This window comes from Theropithecus gelada, chromosome 11 (assembly GCF_003255815.1).
Source record: "Theropithecus gelada isolate Dixy chromosome 11, Tgel_1.0, whole genome shotgun sequence".
NCBI lineage: Eukaryota > Metazoa > Chordata > Mammalia > Primates > Cercopithecidae > Theropithecus > Theropithecus gelada.
In genome coordinates this window covers 78,878,376-78,896,472 of record NC_037679.1, presented here as the reverse complement: position 1 = coordinate 78,896,472, position 18,097 = coordinate 78,878,376, and the positions used below count along the sequence as shown (strand labels likewise).

Sequence of the window (18,097 nt, the reverse complement as noted above, 5' to 3'; positions counted from 1 at the left end):
GCACCCCTGCACAAATCATGGTAACGTGGTAGGAGGCAAGCCCCTCCTTAGTGCCATTAATAACACCCATCTTATAGGATTGTGTGGAGAACTCAGTGAAGTAATCCGTGAAGCACTAAACACATGCCTGACACAGAGTACGTGCTCAATAAATGAGCACTTGTACTGATGACAAAGGTCGTGGCATTAATTCTCTCTCCTAGATTGTTCCTTCCTTGAGGACAGGAATTGTGGCTTCCTTAATAGCCTGTACAGCAGAGTTTCTCAACTTGGCACTATTGACATTTTGGGCTGGATAATTCTTGTTGTGGGAGCTGTCCTGTGGATTGTAGAATGTTGAGCAGCATCTCTGGCCTCTACCCACTACATATTAATAGCACCCCTAGTCATGAAAATAAAATGTCTAGACGTTGCCAAATTGCCCCGGTTGAGAACCACTGGTCTGCAGGTATCTCTCATGGGGATCACAGGGCTTTTATATTCTCTTCTCTGTCTCTGCCTCTCTCTGTGTGTGTGTCTCTCTCACACACACACGCTCAGAGAAGGTGGTTAAAACAAATTTGTTGAAGTTTGAGAATTTTGAGAACAAAGGAAAAATTTTGGAAGACATTTTAATAAACAGGTAGACTCTGTCCCATTCCAGGGTCAACAGAACTTCATAATTAAATAGTTTCTTTACTGCAACCCTGCACCCCATTGCCCATCGTTTTAGAGTTCCAACCAGTTAGAGGATTTTTCTTGCAAACTTTCCTTAAAGCAGTGATAGTATCAGCTCTTTAAATAATATTACGCGTGATGAAGTGGTACTTTTCGGGATAATTTTAGACCAGCAGACTTGCTGCTTGAAGGGGACAGGGCTATATTTGGTAATAATATATATGTGATAATATGTATGTGATATTATTATAATGTAATATGCAATAATATTTGGTGTATCTGGTGGCTCTCAGGCCAGTCTTTGATCGAACCTCTCAAGCTATGATTTATATTATGGTCAATATTAGCATAATGCAATTATCGGCAATCACTTGCAGTTGCTTTGAAAGTCAGAAGGATGGCTAATAAAAATCTTAGAAAACAGGCCGGGCATGGTGGCTCAGCCTGTAATCCCAGCGCTTTGGGAGGCCGAGGCGGGTGGATCATGAGGTCAGGAGAACAAGACCATCCTGGCCAACATGGTGAAACCCTGTCTGTACTAGAATACAAAAAAAAAAAAAAAAAAAAGAGTTACCCGGCGTGGTGGCACGCGCCTGTAGTCCCTGCTACTTGGGAGCTGAGGCAGAGGAACTGCTTGAATCTGGGAAGTGGAGGTTGCAGTGAGCCGAGATCGTGCCACTGTACTCCAGCCTGGTAACGGAGTGAGACTCCGTCTCAAAAAAAAAAAAAAAAAAAAAAAAAAAGAAAGAAGAAAAAAAGAAAAGAAAATATTTGAAAAAGAAGAAAATTGTGATATTTCAGAATATTTGTTGGGGAGGAGGATATATGTGCTCAAGAAATACATACTGAGAACTTTGCTAGAGATTGAATTGCCCCATGTCTATATGAAAAATGAATAGAATATAAACATTTTAAATTGAGCCATGTCTCTCTGTAGTATATTTCTTTTATAGAAATTCATGGAAATGGTATCTTTTAACTGAATTATTAACATTGGGGGCAATAGGCTTTAATCATTATCTAATACCTGTACGTTGTTTTGAAATTCATAGCCCACCACCATTAGTTTCAAAATTGGGTTCTTACTCAAAGAGTGACGAAAAAGCACCAGTACCAAATGGTCTGGCTAAAATGCCACATGGAACTAAATGCTGGGGATGGTCATACAATGAGTTTTAAGTGGCTAGACCCTAAATCAGAAGCACTTTCTTCTAATTAGCACCATGGTTCTTAATCCTGTCTATGCATTACAATCACTCAGTAGCTTAATACAAATGTTGCTTCCCGGGGCCACACTCCAAATTTGTCTGACTCTCTGATTTAGTTGGTCTGAATGGGGCCTACACATCTGGTATTTTTTAAAAGGTCTCCAAGCGATTCTAATGTGTACCTCCATTGAGGACCAGGGAAGGTGCAGGAAGCCTGATAACCTTTACTCTCCAGCCTCATCCTCCAATCGCATGATTGTTTATGGGATTGTTGCTGTACACCCAGCTTAGTCATAGCATTCTTACTCTAGCTTTTTTTTAGATGCGATGTTTATTTATTCTTTTAAAAAAAAGATTTCTTTAGCACCTTTATTCTGAAGAGCTCTTAATTGCTGTACTTAGAACTTCTAAACAGTGAGCATTTGTCAAACATAGAATAGCAGAATAAAGGGGTTGGACCTGGGGTGAGGAGGGCTGTCTCATGGTCTCCTTCGAGTGCTGGCGGGTGGGGGCTGCACGTCTCCTTACTTCTGGGCCCATTGATAACTGACCTAAAAGTGCCTTTCTTTTTTTTCGGTGGGGGGTGAAAAAGTAATCTGTTTTGTACCCACAGCAGTGCACTTTAAACAGGAAGCCCCACTGGGGCCAGCCTTCTATGTGTCATTAAGTTTTTCAAGCAACATCCTACTTATCATCATGCACCCATGTCATCGTTCTTTTAAAAGGGTGCTAGTTGTGTGCTTAAGGACAAGGAGCTGTGACCTGTGTTGTCATCCCTGACACATGTCCTGTGTGTGACTTCGTGACATGTGGATGACTTTTGATCTCTGAAGGATCAGGAACCCAGTCTGTGGATCTTCACTCCCTCCCTGGGTGGTTTGGGTCTTGTTCTCTAGCCCACCCACCCAGGTGCGATTAGGAATAAAGGAAAGAGAAAAGGAATTTTCCTCAAGGCCATGCCAAGCATTTCATCTTATATGAAAAAGAAAAGAGAGTGAGAGTGTGTGTGTGTGTGTGTGTGTGTGTATGTGTTGGCTACATTTAGGTAGAAAACAGGCTGGTGAGAAGCGTAGAACTTGGTTAAAATTTCTAGCCAAAAGTAAGATTTTTAAAAAGATTTATTTCTGGATCCAATCCCTGTTGCCCATTTCTATGAATAATCACCATTTGTTTTAATGTGAATAATAGCACAGAGCAAATTCAGCCCCCTGAGTTTTACCATTTTAAGCGATTGCTTTAGGCCCGTGAGGCATGTACTATTTATGAAGTTGCATGGGTAGTAATGGAAAAAACAACAATGACAGTAGTAACAGGTGACATTTATTGAAACTTGCAATGTGCCAGGCACTGTGCTGAGGGCATTACTTGCATTATTTCATTTAATCCTTACAAGAACTCTTTGAATTAGGTTGGTAATTATGCCCATTTTACAATTGAGGAAACTGAGGTTTGGAGAGGTCAAATAACTAGTCAGTGGAGGGGTCAGATTTTTCTTCTTAAAAAATTTATTTATTTATTTATTTTAAGAGACAGGGTCTTGCTCTGTTACCCAGGCTGGAGTGCAGTGGTACAATCATGGCTCACTGTAGCCTTGAACTCCTGGGCTCAGGCAATCCTCCCAGCCCAGCCTCCCATGTAGCTGGGACTAGAGGCATGAGCCACTATGCCCGACTCATTTTTAAATGTTTTTTATAGAGATGACTGGGTGTGGTACCTGTAATCCCAGCACTTTGGGAGGCTGAGGTGGGCAGATTGCTTGAGCCCAGGAATTCAAGACCATCCTGGGCAACATGGAGAAACCCTGTGTCTACAAAAAATACAAAAATCAGCTGGGATGTGGTGGTGCGTGCCTATGGTTCCACTTACTTGGGAGGCTGAGGTAGGAGAATCACTTGAGCCTGGGAAGTTGAGGCTGCAGTGACCTGTGACCACCGCACTCTAGCCTGGGCATCGGAGTGAGACTGTCTTTCAAAAAATTATTTATGTATTTTTAAAAATAGAGACAGGGTATTGCTGTGTTGCCCAGGCCCTTCTTGAACTTTTGGCCTCAAGTGATCCTCCTGACTCAACCTCCCGAAGTGTTGAGATTGTAGGCATGTGCCACTGTGCCCAGCCTGAGATTTTGATCAGAGGAGCATGACTCTGGGCGTTGACTCATTTGGCTGTCCTACAGTGTGAGTGTGGAAAGCTGTCACTGGAGTACAGCAAGTCAGCACTATCAAGCCAGCCCTTATCATTGTCAGGAGCTGCGGGAAGAGAGGTGTTTTGCATTGCTGCAGGGAACTGACCTCTTTTAGTCAGGGAAGTAGTTTGGGGCAGCAGAAAGCAGAACTTGCACCTGCTGGTAAGATCTGAGTGGTCACTGACAACCACCTCCGCAACCCCGTTACCAGGGCAACAAAGATGGGCCCGGTAGTAGTGGTGGGCTCTGCCACATCTCTCTGTGCATAAGAACCTTTGGCCACTGTTGCTCTGGCTTTGTCTTTCACCAATCCTAGTGTTCATATCCAGTGTACCAACCACTGAGGGCAGCTGTCCTGGAATCTCTCTCTCATCTCTGCCCATAATTAACTGTTTCTGGGCACAGTGCATGAGTTACATAGGTGAGTGTGGGTAACTTTCTCCTTTCTGTGGGGGGAGCATCCTTCTGGTCCACTCTCAGGAGGGCATCCTATGTTATTTTTGTGATATTTTCCTAAGAGTTGTATAGCAAGTGCATCAAGCCAACTTGTCTACCCCAGCTCCCTCTTGAGACCAGCAGAAACCATTTATCAACTGGCAGTTTACGTAACCTCTCTGGGCCTCAATTTCCTCATATAAAATGAGGATAATAAATCATATCTGCCTCATAGAGTTGCTGTGGGGAGTAAAGAGTTCAAATATATCTGTCAGTGAAGGAAAAAAAAAAACAAAAACAAAAACAAAGAGTTCAAATATATCTAGCATTTAGACAGAACCAGGTATGCAGCCAGTGCCCAATAGGTGTGTGAGTTTCTGTGGCCACTGTAACAAATGACCACAAACTTAGTGGCTTAAAACAACACACATTTATTATTTTACAGTTCTGGAGGTCAGAAGTCTAAGATGAGGTCAGGCGTGGTGGCTGAAGCCTGTAATCTCAGCACTTTGGGAGGCCGAGGTGGCAGGATCACTTGAGGTCAGAAGTTCCAGAGCAGCCTAGCCAACATGATGAAACCCCGTCTCTACTGAAAATACAAAAATTAACCAGGCATGGTTGTGAGCGCCTGTAATCTCAGCTCCTCAGGAGACTGAGGCAGGAGAATCGCTTGAACCCAGGAGGTGGAGGTTGCAGTGAGCTGAGATCGTACCACTGCACTCCAGCCTGGGCAACAGAACACGACCCTGTTTCCAAAAAAGTAAAGTCCGTGATGAGTTTTACTGGGCTGAGATCAGTGTAGACAAGGCTGCACTCTCTGGAGGCTCTAGGGCAGAATCTGTTTCCTTGCCTTTTCTACCTTCTAGAGGTTGCCTGCATTCCTTGGCTTGTGGCCCCTTCCTCTGTGTTCAAAGCCATTGGTGTAACATCTTCAGATCTCTGTGACTCCGATCCTTGCTTCCATCTTATAAGGATCCTTGTGATTTCATTGTACCCATCCAAATATCCCAGAAGAATCTTTCCATCCTAAGATCCATAACTTAAATCCCATCTGCAAAGTCCCTTTGCCATGTGTGGTAATATATTCACAGCTTCCAGAGATTAGGACATGGGCATCTTTGGAAAGGGGAAGGGGGCATTATTTGATCTAACATCAAAAGCATGAGATGTTTTTGTAAAATGAAACAAATGTTGCAGCTTCCTAATGCAGCTTCTTAGGCCCACCTGCTGGCCCCCTTGACGTTGGTTTTTCTCTACCTAGGTCTGTTGTGTCGGGTCTGGACTCCCCTGCCAAGACTAGCTCCATGGAAAAGAAACTTCTCATCAAAAGCAAAGAGCTACAAGACTCTCAGGACAAGTGTCACAAGGTATTTATTTCCGCAGCCGGCCTCCTTCTTTGCTCCAGGATCCTCCCGTCAGTATATGCCAAGGGATCCGCCCGGGGCTGCTGCTGGCTCTGAGCCGCCTGATCCGTAGAGAGTGAGGCGCTCCTGCCCTCGCTGAAGTCGTGCCTCCAGCAGCTCAGAGGGAGATGAATTCGGGCCTTGCCGTTGCTGTAGATCCTTTAAATCTAAACCAGAGGAGGCCCTGGATTTAAACGGCCCGTTTCTCAGCATGACCCAGCCAGATGTCTGCTTCTTCCGGCAGGTGGCCTGGGTCCTCACCTGTGGCTGAGATACATCCCATCTGCTTTGAGTGATGCGAAGTCTCTCTTCCTAGTCTTTTAAAACTCCTGCTAATGTCACTGCGGCCACTGTGTTGATTACGCTCAACGTCTCTTAACATTCACTGTTCCTGCCCAGAGGCAACGCTCTGGAAACTAATAAGTCACTGCTTGCCTGGGACTCCTAAGAGTGCAGACGAATAAATATCTCCTTGCCCTATCCTGGATTTGTCCTCTAGATCTTTGCAAGGAGATGGGGGGGGATCAAGATGGATTTGGGATAAAATTAAAGTGACGTCTGCAAAACAAAACAAAAACAAAAGCAAACAGGTGAAAAATGATGATTGTGGCTTCCTTGCTAACTGGGTTAGAGAAGTGATCAAGTGTGAACCGGGACTTGAATGAGAGGAGTGACTTAGCATTTGGTGACTGTCCTTAACGAAGAACTGTGCGCTCCTGGGCGAAGAAACAATGGTATTTCCATCCCAACTTAACTTTTGGCGAATTAGCCTTAGCCCAGACCACCAGGTGGTTTCGGAGGCTACTTGAGATGTGATTGCTCCTAACGAACCTCCATGGGCCTTTTTAACCTGTCGATGTGTTTATTTCAGATGGAGCAGGAAATGACCCGGTTACATCGGAGAGTGTCAGAGGTGGAGGCTGTGCTTAGTCAGAAGGAGGTGGAGCTGAAGGCCTCTGAGACTCAGAGATCCCTCCTGGAGCAGGACCTTGCTACCTACATCACAGAATGCAGTGTGAGCCTTCCCTGAAGCCCCCTTCCCTTGGAGGTGGCACTTCTTGTTGTGTGTGTCTCATCCTGTTTCATGATGGCTCCATGAGGCACATCACAGCCAATGGCAGAGAGTAGAGAGAGAGAGAGCACAAAAGCAAGATCTGTGTTTTGCAGAGTAGTGACAGCCAGGCGTGAGGTCCCCAGGAAATGAGATTGGACTCATTTCCAGCAGAAAGTGCAGGTAGACGGCTGGTACCACGGAGTCTGGAAATGGGAGTAATCCATCTTTGCCGCGGGTTGCAAAAGATCTTAACATCTCCCATCCCAACCTCTCTGGTCTGCGTTGTGTCTGACATGAGCAGCTTTGAGAACCAGACTCCCAACTATGTACAAGAAAACTTACTTTCAATCTTCCTGACATCAGATTTTCCATTGGCCAGAACCAGTGTAGCGACAAGAAAATAGCCTTGAAAACCCAAACCCTCTGTCATTATTTACCATGTGACTTTCGTTTTTTCTTTCCTTCACAAGAGTAGACTGTCTTCTTCTCCATTGTCTTGTTAAATTTTTCATTCAGGTGTTTTTTTAATGTGCCCAATTAAACAGTCTTAAGAAGTTGAATCACACATTTCTAAAGTTTTTTTCACAAGGGAGAGGAAATCTATAGAACGTGGCTGATTAAGAATAACTGCTATGTTTCCATTCCAGACTTGGCTGCCTTTCAGTGGTGGGTGAAGTTATTCAGCTATGTATTTCAGATATAGATTTCAGTGCCATTGAAGCATTAAGGGATTCTTATGGATGAAAGGTGTCCAGGAAAAATAAGCCAAGAGGTAGAAATAGACCACTTGGAGTCTTAAATGACAACTGGGCAGAGGATGTGAAGTCATTGCTACTTTGAAAGAGGCATATGTACTTCAGGGCCCACAAATAACTGTAGAAAACACTTTGTAGCCATCCACATGGTGATTGTAATAGCTACTGGGTCTTAATAGGTTTTAGTTCTGAACATGCAAGTAAGTATCTCCTAGGACAGTAGATGGTGGCAGGAGACAGGCTGATGCAGTTTCCGGCTGGATCCCTAAGGTCACCAGGTTGGGATGATGTTTCTTGAACCAAGGGGTTTTACAGGATGGAAACCGGAATCGGCAACGAACTGGAAGTTGTCAACTGTGGTCCGTCACTCGAAATCGTCCTGGTGTCTGCGAAGCAGCTTGCAGCTCTCTTAATGAGTCTTTTCAAACAAAGCAGGATCCACAGGGCATCCCTATTAAAATTTTTGCTTTCTGCAGAGCTTAAAGCGAAGTTTGGAGCAAGCACGGATGGAGGTGTCCCAGGAGGATGACAAAGCACTGCAGCTTCTCCATGATATCAGAGAGCAGAGCCGGAAGCTCCAAGAAATCAAAGAGCAGGTAGGCCTGCTTGCCTGGGAGCACAGCGGCATCTCGGCTCGCTCGGACCTCTAATTTCAGGAGAGGCATGTTTGAGACAGAAACAGGAAGAAAGGGAGAGAGGAGCAGAGTGGAAGAGAGGCAGGTATATAGGTCATTCAGAAACTTTAAGTTTCTCATAATTTATATACATCATAGAGTGCTTGTTCCAGCTCCTTTTGAAGCTGATACCCCATAATGTCCGCTTTTAAAAATAAAGATGTAGGTTTAGAGCAAGAGTGGGCAAACTTCAGCCTGTGGGGCAAAGCCGGTCCAACACCTATTTTCTGTGACCCACAAACTAAGAATGGGGTTTACATTTTTAAACAGTTGGGAAAAAAATCAAAAGAAAAACAGTATTTCATGACATTTGAAATTTATATGAAATTCAAATTTCAGTCTCCATAAATAAAGTGTTTTTTTTTTTTTTTTTGGAACACAGCCATGCTTGGTAATTTACATATTGGCCCTGGCTGCTTTCAGGCTACACAGTCAGAGGTGAGTGGTTGTTACGGAGACCACGTGGCCTGCAACACTGAAACTACTTACTGTCTCTTTTTACAGCAAAAGTTTGCCAATCCCTGCTTGAGATGGTTAAAAAAATTAAATGTTTTCATAGCTTTTCAGATGCACTTTAAGTTTTTGAGCGAAGCCAGGCTAATTCATAGTTTTACTTGTAGAAAGAAATATTCTACAAGAGAAGTTCGAACCATTCTGGTTGAGTCAGGATTGACACTGCGTATCTGAGTGCAGAAAGCTGTCCCCTGTGTTTTCAGAAAGGAAAAGCGAGACCTTTAAAAACCCCACTCTTTTTTTTTTCTTTCTAAATGGGTTTTCTTTCTAAATGGCTCATTTTCGTATTGCCTCATTGTTTCCTTTTTAGCATGGATTTTTGTGTCTTTTGAAAAACCGTAAATAGAGATTTTAATGAAGAGATGGCAATGAGCAATTGGAGAGCTGAACTATCAGCTGCCAGGCAACTCTCATTCACTTCAGAAAATCTAATGGAAACATTGATGGAAATGAACATTTCTGTCTCTGGGTAGCACAAACTTAGCCATCTGGCTGGAGCTAACGCAAGAAACTCCTGCAAATAACTCTATCCATTAATTACTCTTTATAAAAAGAATTACTGTCTTTGGAGTTTTGTTGGCATAATATATTTATCATCTGAATATTTTAAAGTTGTGATCGGTTAATATCCTGTTGCTTGATAAAAACATTATAAATAAATGTGCATAGGAAGGAAACCCTGTAAAGGATTATCAGATCTCTGAATAATGCAGTCTTAGAGGTTTTGAAGGCTGCACATGGGCTTTGAGAAATCTGCTTTGACAGTTGACTCATGCTCCTTTTATCAACATAGTTTTCATCCTAAAAGGTTCAAGAGGTAGGAATCATTTTCTCCCATTAGTTCAACATACCTGGAAATTTACTTTTGGTGACATCCTGGGGAAATGAAAGCTGTGTTTGGCCACCAGAGGGAGCAGCTGGTGTCCATAGATTCCTTAGAAACGGAATTATCAGGACATTTTGAAAAGGTATGTTGGTGGCCGAGTTCAAAGAAATGCCTTTTATGATTCCTACCACAGCTGGAATGCATGTGGAGTCTTAGATTTAATGACTGCTAAAAGTTCCATTGTGGGGAAGAAAACTTCATGGTTTCAGATTTGATTTTTCATGGGAACAAGGATTTATTTTATGACTTTTGGTAAGTTTTGTGAGAGCAGGATGTTTGCAGACCAGGAGAAAGCTTTTAATGCTTGCAATAAACTTTCAGTATTTGGTTTGTGGCATATTGATTTTTTCCAGACTTGGGATTTAATCCCTGATCTTTCTCTTAAAAATCTAATTTTCTATATGGCTCTTTATTTTTATTTTTTTTGAGATGGAGTCTCGCTCTGTCGCTCAGGCTGGAGTGCAGTGGTGCGATTTCAGCTCACTACAGCCCCCATCTCCCGGGTTCAAGTGATTCTCCTGCCTCAGCCTCCTGAGTAGCTGGGACTACAGGTGCTCACCACCACGCCCGGCTAATTTTTGTATTTTTAGTAGAGATGGGGTTTTACCATGTTGGTCACGCTTGAACTCCTGATCTCGTGATCTGCCCGCCTTGGTCTCCCAAAGTGCTGGGATTACAGGCGTGAGCCACCGGACCTGGCCGGCTCTTTATTTTTTTCAAAAATATTTTACTTCCACCTAGCTACCCCCTCTAGAGTATTTAGATTTGGTTTAAAGAAAAACACCGCAAAGTCTCATGTGAAATTTTGATTCCTAGATCATTACTAGCAATTTCAGCTTCTTTCTTGCTCCTCTACTCAGGAAAGGAAATAAAAGTGTGGGTAACACAGAAGTCACTTGTGTTCCAGGGTTTCTGCGTGAATAGGATCATACCTGATCCTTCCTCCCCACAAAATTCTGAAGCTCCATTCAGAAGACTTGTGTTAGGTGGGCCTTGAAACCTGTCTGCGTTTCCCCATCCTGAGATACCACAGCTATCTCTCAGCTGGTCGTGCAAACAGACCCGATGATCACCTTTCAGGTTTTTCCTGAAGCAGGGATTTGGTTAGCTGCTAAATTTACAGGATTTCCTTGAAGTATCCAGTACAATATCAAAGGATCCACAAATGAGTTAGAATTCTCTTCTGATGCTTGTAGCAGGCTGGGTGCCCCGAGAGCTTGGAGAGCTGACAGAGTGGTTGCCTGGTTCCTGCCTTCCTCCCTCTTACGTGCTGACAGCTCAGGGAAGAGAGATGTTGGGAGGAAAGGAACAGACACTCTGTCCTCGCTCTTGACAAAACACAAAATTTACATTCCCTTCTCGCCGACATAAATTCAAGAAAGAAAAGGGAGCTTGAGGACAAAAGAAACTCAAGATTTGGTGTCGACGCCTGTAGCTAGGACTGGCTTTCCCATTAGCTCTAGCAGGCATGGTAGCTAGGGACCACTGTACTTTTAGGGTCTCATAACATGTTTTAATTTTTTCATCAGAAGAAAAAAGTTGGGCTTAGGTCAAAGACACTGTTTTCATAGATGATGTTAATATTTTTGTATTTATAAGAGCACAATTGTAAAATGTAATTTTTATTTTTATGGAGGAAGTCAAGGAAGGCTCAGTGCTCACAGCTATGAAAGCCATAATATGGCTCTGGTTGAGGGGGTCCAGAAAAACCGATGTTCCATTTCACCTACAGCTCATGTTCTGCCCTGTGAATTTATTTATTTATTTGAGATGGAGTCTTGCTCTGTCACCCAGGCTGGAGGGCAGTGGCGTAATCTCAGCTCACTGCAACCTCTGCCTCCCAGGTTCAAGCAATTCTCCTGTCTCAGCCTTCCAAGTAACTGGGATTACAGGCGCCCACCATCATGACCAGCTAATTTTTGTATATTTTGTAGAGATGGGGTTTCACCATGTTGGCCAGGCTGGTCTCGAACTCTTAACCTCAAGTGATCTGCCCACCTTGGGCTCCCAAAGTGCTGGGATTACAGGCATGAACCACTGTGCCCGGCCTGCCCTGTGAGTTTAGATAATTGGGAGCAGGTTATAAAGACGTTTGGTTATATAATCCAGCATCGCCTGCTTAGTATGCATGACCCAGGAAACCTGTGTGCCCCAAGATTCTGAGGACTGACCTTCAGTAACAAATGCTTTTGGGTGGGAGAGAGTGGAATGAGACCCGTGTTCCATTTTGGGCTGTTTTTTCCTTTCTCCTTTACAGATAATATAGGGAGAGGTGTACTTGCATGGAAACCATCCAGTTTTCATAAGAGCAGCAGTTCCCCTTTAATATGCTCTGGGGGGGGGGGTCACCTGCTACAATAGGATAAAAGGTTTCCTTTATACCCTGTTATTTAAAAATTACAATTTATCAGTTAAAAGAATATCCTTGCTCAATCGATTATTTCTTGGGAGAAATATTCAAATATTCCTCACCAATTATTTCTTGGGAGAATGGATCTCAGAGATGTTACTGAATATTGTGATTTTCAAAGACTTCTTGATGCAATTCCTTGTTCATTTCATTTTGTATCTCTCTCGTCCTCACCCCACAAGTCACCTTGGATTACATAAGTGCTCATTCATAATCCTTATACTTAGCCTTGATTTTTGCTAACACAGAATGTTTTTATACTTTGTCCAAAAGTTTTCAAAATCACTGGCCGTTTCTTCTGGTAAACCCAGTTCTGAGAAACTTGAATGTAAATGTTTTGATTTTAGAAATGCATTTTGGAAAAGGTTGGGCCGTTTGGATCACTTAAAGGGTTTGCCCAAGGGAACAGGAGAGTTCTTTCCTTGGAATTTTTCTCACAAGTTATTTTGACCGAAGCCAGTGTTTTGTGACTCTTCCAAATTTCAGGGTGACTTGCATTGCAGGAGCGATGTTACGGTCATCATTCAGTTTTGGGCCCAGAAAAATTAATGGTGAGAAACTGACATGATGAGTTTCACCTTCCAGAATTCTTTCCACTGAGATTTTCAATTACCCTCTTGTGCTGTCTGAAAGGTTAATTTGAAAACTAGTACCATATCTAATTTGTGTTAGGAGCACATGACTTCTAAAGGACAAATCTATATAAATGATTACCCTTGGCGGAAAACTACACGTAAGCGGTTTATCCTTGTTGTTTAAAGAACATCCCTTTCGGCTCTCCTGTTAGGCCTTAAGGGTCTGTGCATATTGTATGGTGTGATTTGCATGTGTGTTCCCAGTGGTTTTATTAATGACATATGCTCTACATTGAAACAGTCTTTTGTTTTGTTTTTGTTTTTGTTTTTTGTTTTTTCTTTTGAGACAGAGTCTTGCTCTGTCACCCAGGCTGGAGTGCAGTGGTGTGATCTCAGCTCACTGCAACCTCTGCCTCCTGGGTCCAAGCGATTCATCTGCCTCAGCCTCCTGAGTAGCTGGGATTACAGGCACCCACCACCATGCCCGGCTAATTTTTGTATTTTTAGTAGAGACGGATATCACCATGTTGGCCATGCTGGTCTCGAATTCCTGACCCCGTGATCTGCCCGCCTCAGCCTCCCTAAGTGCTGAGATTACAGGCATGAGCCACCACACCCAGCCAAAACAGTTTTTAGGTTTAATTTTTTTTCTTCCTCGTCTTCACCCCACACTTCTCGCCTTTGCCTACTTGGTGCCTCATTCTGGGTCCATCTTTCTACTCCCCTCGTCTCTAGGTCTGTAGGTCTTTTCTTTTTCTTTTTCTTTTATTTTTTTAATTTTTGAGATGGAATCTTGCCCTGTTACCCAGGCTAGAGTGCAGTGGCGCGATCTCGGCTCACTGCAACCTCTGCCTCCCAGGTTCAAGCGATTCTCCTGCCTCAGCCTGCTGAGTAGCTGGGACTTTAGGCCCGCACCACCACACCCAGCTAATTTTTATATTTTGAGTAGAGACAGGATTTCACCATGTTGACCAGGCTGGTTTTGAACTCCTGACCTCAGGTGATCCACCCACCTTGGCCTCCCAAAGTTTTGGGATTACAGGTGTGAGCCACCTTGCCCGGCCAGGTCTTTTTTTGCCAATCTCTCTTCACTGTGCATCTTCCCTGTGTGGTTAATACTCTTCCATCCTCACTGCCTGTCTATTCTTTTCAGAGTTCTAAAGTTCACTTTTATTCCATTGCCTGCTCTTTAGGAGTACCAGGCTCAAGTGGAAGAAATGAGGTTGATGATGAATCAGTTGGAAGAGGACCTTGTCTCAGCAAGAAGACGGAGTGATCTCTACGAATCTGAGCTGAGAGAGTCTCGGCTCGCTGCTGAAGAATTCAAGCGGAAAGCGACAGAATGTCAGCATAAACTGTTGAAGGTAGTCAGCCACCCTCCAGGAGGGTGCTTTTTGGGTAAAATCATACATGATCTTAGCAAGAAAAAGGAGAACCTAGTTTAATGAGAAACAACCTAGTTTGAGAAATAGTAGGATACCTTGGAAAACCCTTGGTCTTTATTTACAGAAGATAACATTCTTATTTACTATTATTATCTTGGTCACAGAGACCAAGTAGTCTACATGACTTTTAGGTTGTTGAGATTTCCCAATATGTTGTGTCTTTTTAATTACAGGCTAAGGATCAAGGGAAGCCTGAAGTGGGAGAATATGCGAAACTGGAGAAGGTATACTTTCCATGATTGGTTTTGCTATTAATATTTTGGGTAGATAACATTTTTCATGTTGTTATCAGTGGCCCATCATTGATGAAGAGTATTCTTAATGAATAGAGACCTCTCTTCGAGGATTATTTTGATAGTCCACCTTTGGGTGACAACATTTAACTATGGCTCTAAAAGAGGTAAAAGGCAGCTCATTTTTGTCATGCCTGCCCACAGCAACAAACCCAGACACTTAGTAAAACATACATGAAAATTGTTATTGTCTTAAAGCACTGAGTGACTTTCTCTTTTTGCCATTTGTATGTTGCTGGTCCTACGTACATCGTCAACATGGAGCTTTGCACTGGGACAAAGTCTTCCCTGAGAGGCCACTGTTCTTCCTCTTCCTTAGTAGGTTCTGGAAACCCAAAGAAAAAGACCCCATAGAAACCTCAAGAGAATAGGACTGCAATAAGTGTAGCAAGATGTTAATGCTGATTTGCCTTTTGCTTTATTTCCTGGAATTTTAATTATAGATCAATGCTGAGCAGCAGCTCAAAATTCAGGAGCTCCAAGAGAAACTGGAGAAGGTAAGCCCGAGGTGATTTTTCAGGAACTTACCCCCCCACCCCACCTCCTTTCCAAACGTCTTTCTTTGCCTTGTCCCAGAGCATGAAAGATGAAAGAAACAGAATTAGTCACCCAGCACTGAGGAAAATGAAGGGGGAGTGAGCGATTACCTGAAAATATCAGAGTTCTGAATATAGTTTTTCCTTTTGAGACATGTCAGCAGTGTTTATTTTTAAAAACCAAGCTGTGTGAGACTCTCAAGTAAAAGTTCTAATTATACTACGACAGAACCCAAGAGGCCTGCATCTCTCGCCTCAGGGGGCCTGGCACCTCATTTATGCACATTTGTAAGAGAAGCAGTTCCCCACCCAGACTGCTTTCCGCCAGCAGGAGGCCTGCCCTGCAGAAGACTGGAGGAGCCTTGGGGTTGTCACGTGATTGGGAAGGGGCGTGAGTTTGGTTTATAGCATCCTGCAAAGTTTGTGCTAATGGCCCTCCTTTTATTTAATTGTTTAATTATTTAAGTAAAAAAAATTTTTTTTGAGACGGAGTCTTGCTCTGTTGCCCAGGCTGGAGTGCAGTGGTACGATCTTGGCTCACTGCAACCTCTGCCTCCCGGGTTCAAGGGATCCTCCTGCCTCAGCCCCCAGAATAGCTGGGATTACAGGCATGCACCACCACACCCTGCTAATTTTTGTATTTTTAGTAGACACAGGGTTTCACCATGTTGGTCAGGCTGGTCTCGAACTCCTGACCTCAGGTGATCTGCGTGCCTTGGCCTCCCAAAGTGCTGGGATTATAGGCACCAGCCACTGCACCTGGCCAACTTATTTAACTTTTTTGAGACAGGGTCTCACTCTATCACCCAGGTTGGAGTGCAGGGCATGATCATGGCTCACTGCAGCCTTGACTTCACAGGCTCAGGTGATCCTCCCACCTATGCCTCCAGAGTAGCTGGGACCACAGGTGTGCACCACTATGCCCAGCTGATTTTCTGTATTTTCTGTAGAGATAGGATTTTGCCATGGTGCCTAGGCTGGTCTCAAACACCTGGACTCAAGTGATCCACCTGCCATTGCTTCCCAAGATGCTGGGATTACAGGCATGAACCACTGTACCTGACCATTTTATCTTGTTTTTAAAATTTTTATTAATTTTTCCCCTAGTTTCATTAAGGTATAGTTGGCAAATAATAATTGCATAAACTTATGGTATGCAATGTGATGTATACACACACACACACACACACACACACATTGTGAAGTGATTAAGTCAAGCCAGCTGACAGATCCATCACCTCACATTCTTCTTATGTTTTTTGTGGTGAGAACATTTAAGAGCAATTTTCAAGCCCTTCCTTTAGTTGAACACTGGAAATGCTTAATGGAAGGGCCAGAATGAATGTGGCTGTGGAACATACCTTTGGCATTGAGAATGTTTGTGAATGTGTTTGCTGGCTTGGTTTACTAGAGTTCCTCCTCCTCCTCTTTTTTTAAAATTGTGATAAAAAACCCACATAACGTTAAATTACCATCTTAACCATTTTTAAGTGTACAGTTCAGTTGTGCTACGTTTATTACCATTATGGGCAGTGGATCTCTGGATCGTTTTTGTCTTGTTACACTGAAACTCTATAACCACCAAATATGAATTCCTCTCATCCCCCCCACCTTTCTATTTTCTGTTTCTATGATTTTGACTACTTTATGTACCTCTCATAACTAGAATCATACAGTGTTTGTCCTTTTGTGATTGGCTTATTTCATTTAGCATAATGTCCTAAAGTTGCATTCATGTGGTAGCATGTATCAGAATTTCCTTTCTTCTTAAGGTGGAATCATATTCTAGTTTATAGATATACTGCTTTTTGCTTATCCACTGTTTGCCCCCTGCTTCCTTATTCTTGAGCTCTCTAATAAAAGCCCTCATGGCCCTCTTTAGCCAGAAGCTTGTGAGAGGATGCACGTCTCCATCTAGAACTGTGCTCTCCAATCAAAGTGTGAGGGAGCCACAAATATTACTCACAGATGTAATTTAAAATTTTCCAGTAGCCATATTTAAAAACAGCAAAAACAGGCCAGGCCTGGTGGCTCACGCCTATAATCCCAGCACTTTGGGAGGCTGAGGCGGGCAGATCACCTGAGGTCAGGAGTTCGAGACCAGCCTGACCAACATGGTGAAACCCTGTCTCTACTAAAAATACAAAATTAGCTGGACGTGGTGGCGCATGCCTGTAATCCTAGCTACTTGGGAGGCTGAGGCAGGAGAATCACTTGAACCTCAGGAGGCGGAGGTTGCGGCGAGCCGAGATTGCGCCATTGTACTCCAGCCTGGGCAACAAGAGCAAAACTCTGTCTCAAAAAAAAAAACCAAAACAAACAAACAATAAAAACAGCAAAAACAGGCGAAGTCATTTGAATGATATATTTGTTTTTAACCCAGTGTATCTCAATATTTCCCATAGAAAAATTAACAAATGAGATAATTAAAATAAGGAGAAAATTAATGCTTCAAGGCAAATACATTGATATCTGGGTAGATCAGTCCATTTAGATCTTTCTATTTCCATTCACTATCTTGCATCGAATCGAAGATGCTAATGATTTTCAGATACACCATTATCTTACATACCCCAAGAAAGAAAAATGCATCAATTTTAATTGTAGGATGCATTTCAAATTCAGTGATGTTAAAAAATGTGCACCTTAGAATAATGAAATACAGAATTAAATGATTGTGTATTTGTTTTGACAAATGGTAAACTCAGTATTACCTGCTTTTTTTATTTAGGACACTGTGACTATCTTTTTTTTTTTTTTTTTAGATGATACTTTAAGTTCTGGGATACATGTGCAAAATGTACTGTCACCATCTTTTTACATGAATAAATTTGGCCACTTATCTCCTTTTCCTCCTCTCTTCCTAGGCTGTAAAAGCCAGCACCGAGGCCACCGAGCTGCTGCAAAATATCCGCCAGGCAAAGGAGCGAGCCGAGAGGGAGCTGGAGAAGCTGCAGAACCGAGAGGATTCTTCTGAAGGCATTAGAAAGAAGCTGGTGGAAGCCGAGGTGAGCAGGGAACCTCCAGCCCAGGCCCCAGCGGCCTCGGCCTTTGGCTGTGCCCAAGGAAAG

The 18,097-nt window shown here is 43.1% G+C and overlaps 1 protein-coding gene across 1 annotated transcript in view; it reads left to right on the top strand.

Moving 5' to 3' along the window:
• The window catches only part of CIT (citron rho-interacting serine/threonine kinase), a 196,497-nt gene that overhangs the window by 91,016 nt on the left and 87,384 nt on the right, over positions 1-18,097 (top strand). The window contains exons 11-17 of the mRNA XM_025401253.1: positions 5,744-5,849; positions 6,757-6,900; positions 8,171-8,290; positions 13,946-14,116; positions 14,371-14,421; positions 14,934-14,987; positions 17,894-18,034. Of these exons, the coding sequence (XP_025257038.1) occupies positions 5,744-5,849; positions 6,757-6,900; positions 8,171-8,290; positions 13,946-14,116; positions 14,371-14,421; positions 14,934-14,987; positions 17,894-18,034 (787 nt within the window). The remainder of the gene's footprint in view (positions 1-5,743; positions 5,850-6,756; positions 6,901-8,170; positions 8,291-13,945; positions 14,117-14,370; positions 14,422-14,933; positions 14,988-17,893; positions 18,035-18,097) is intronic.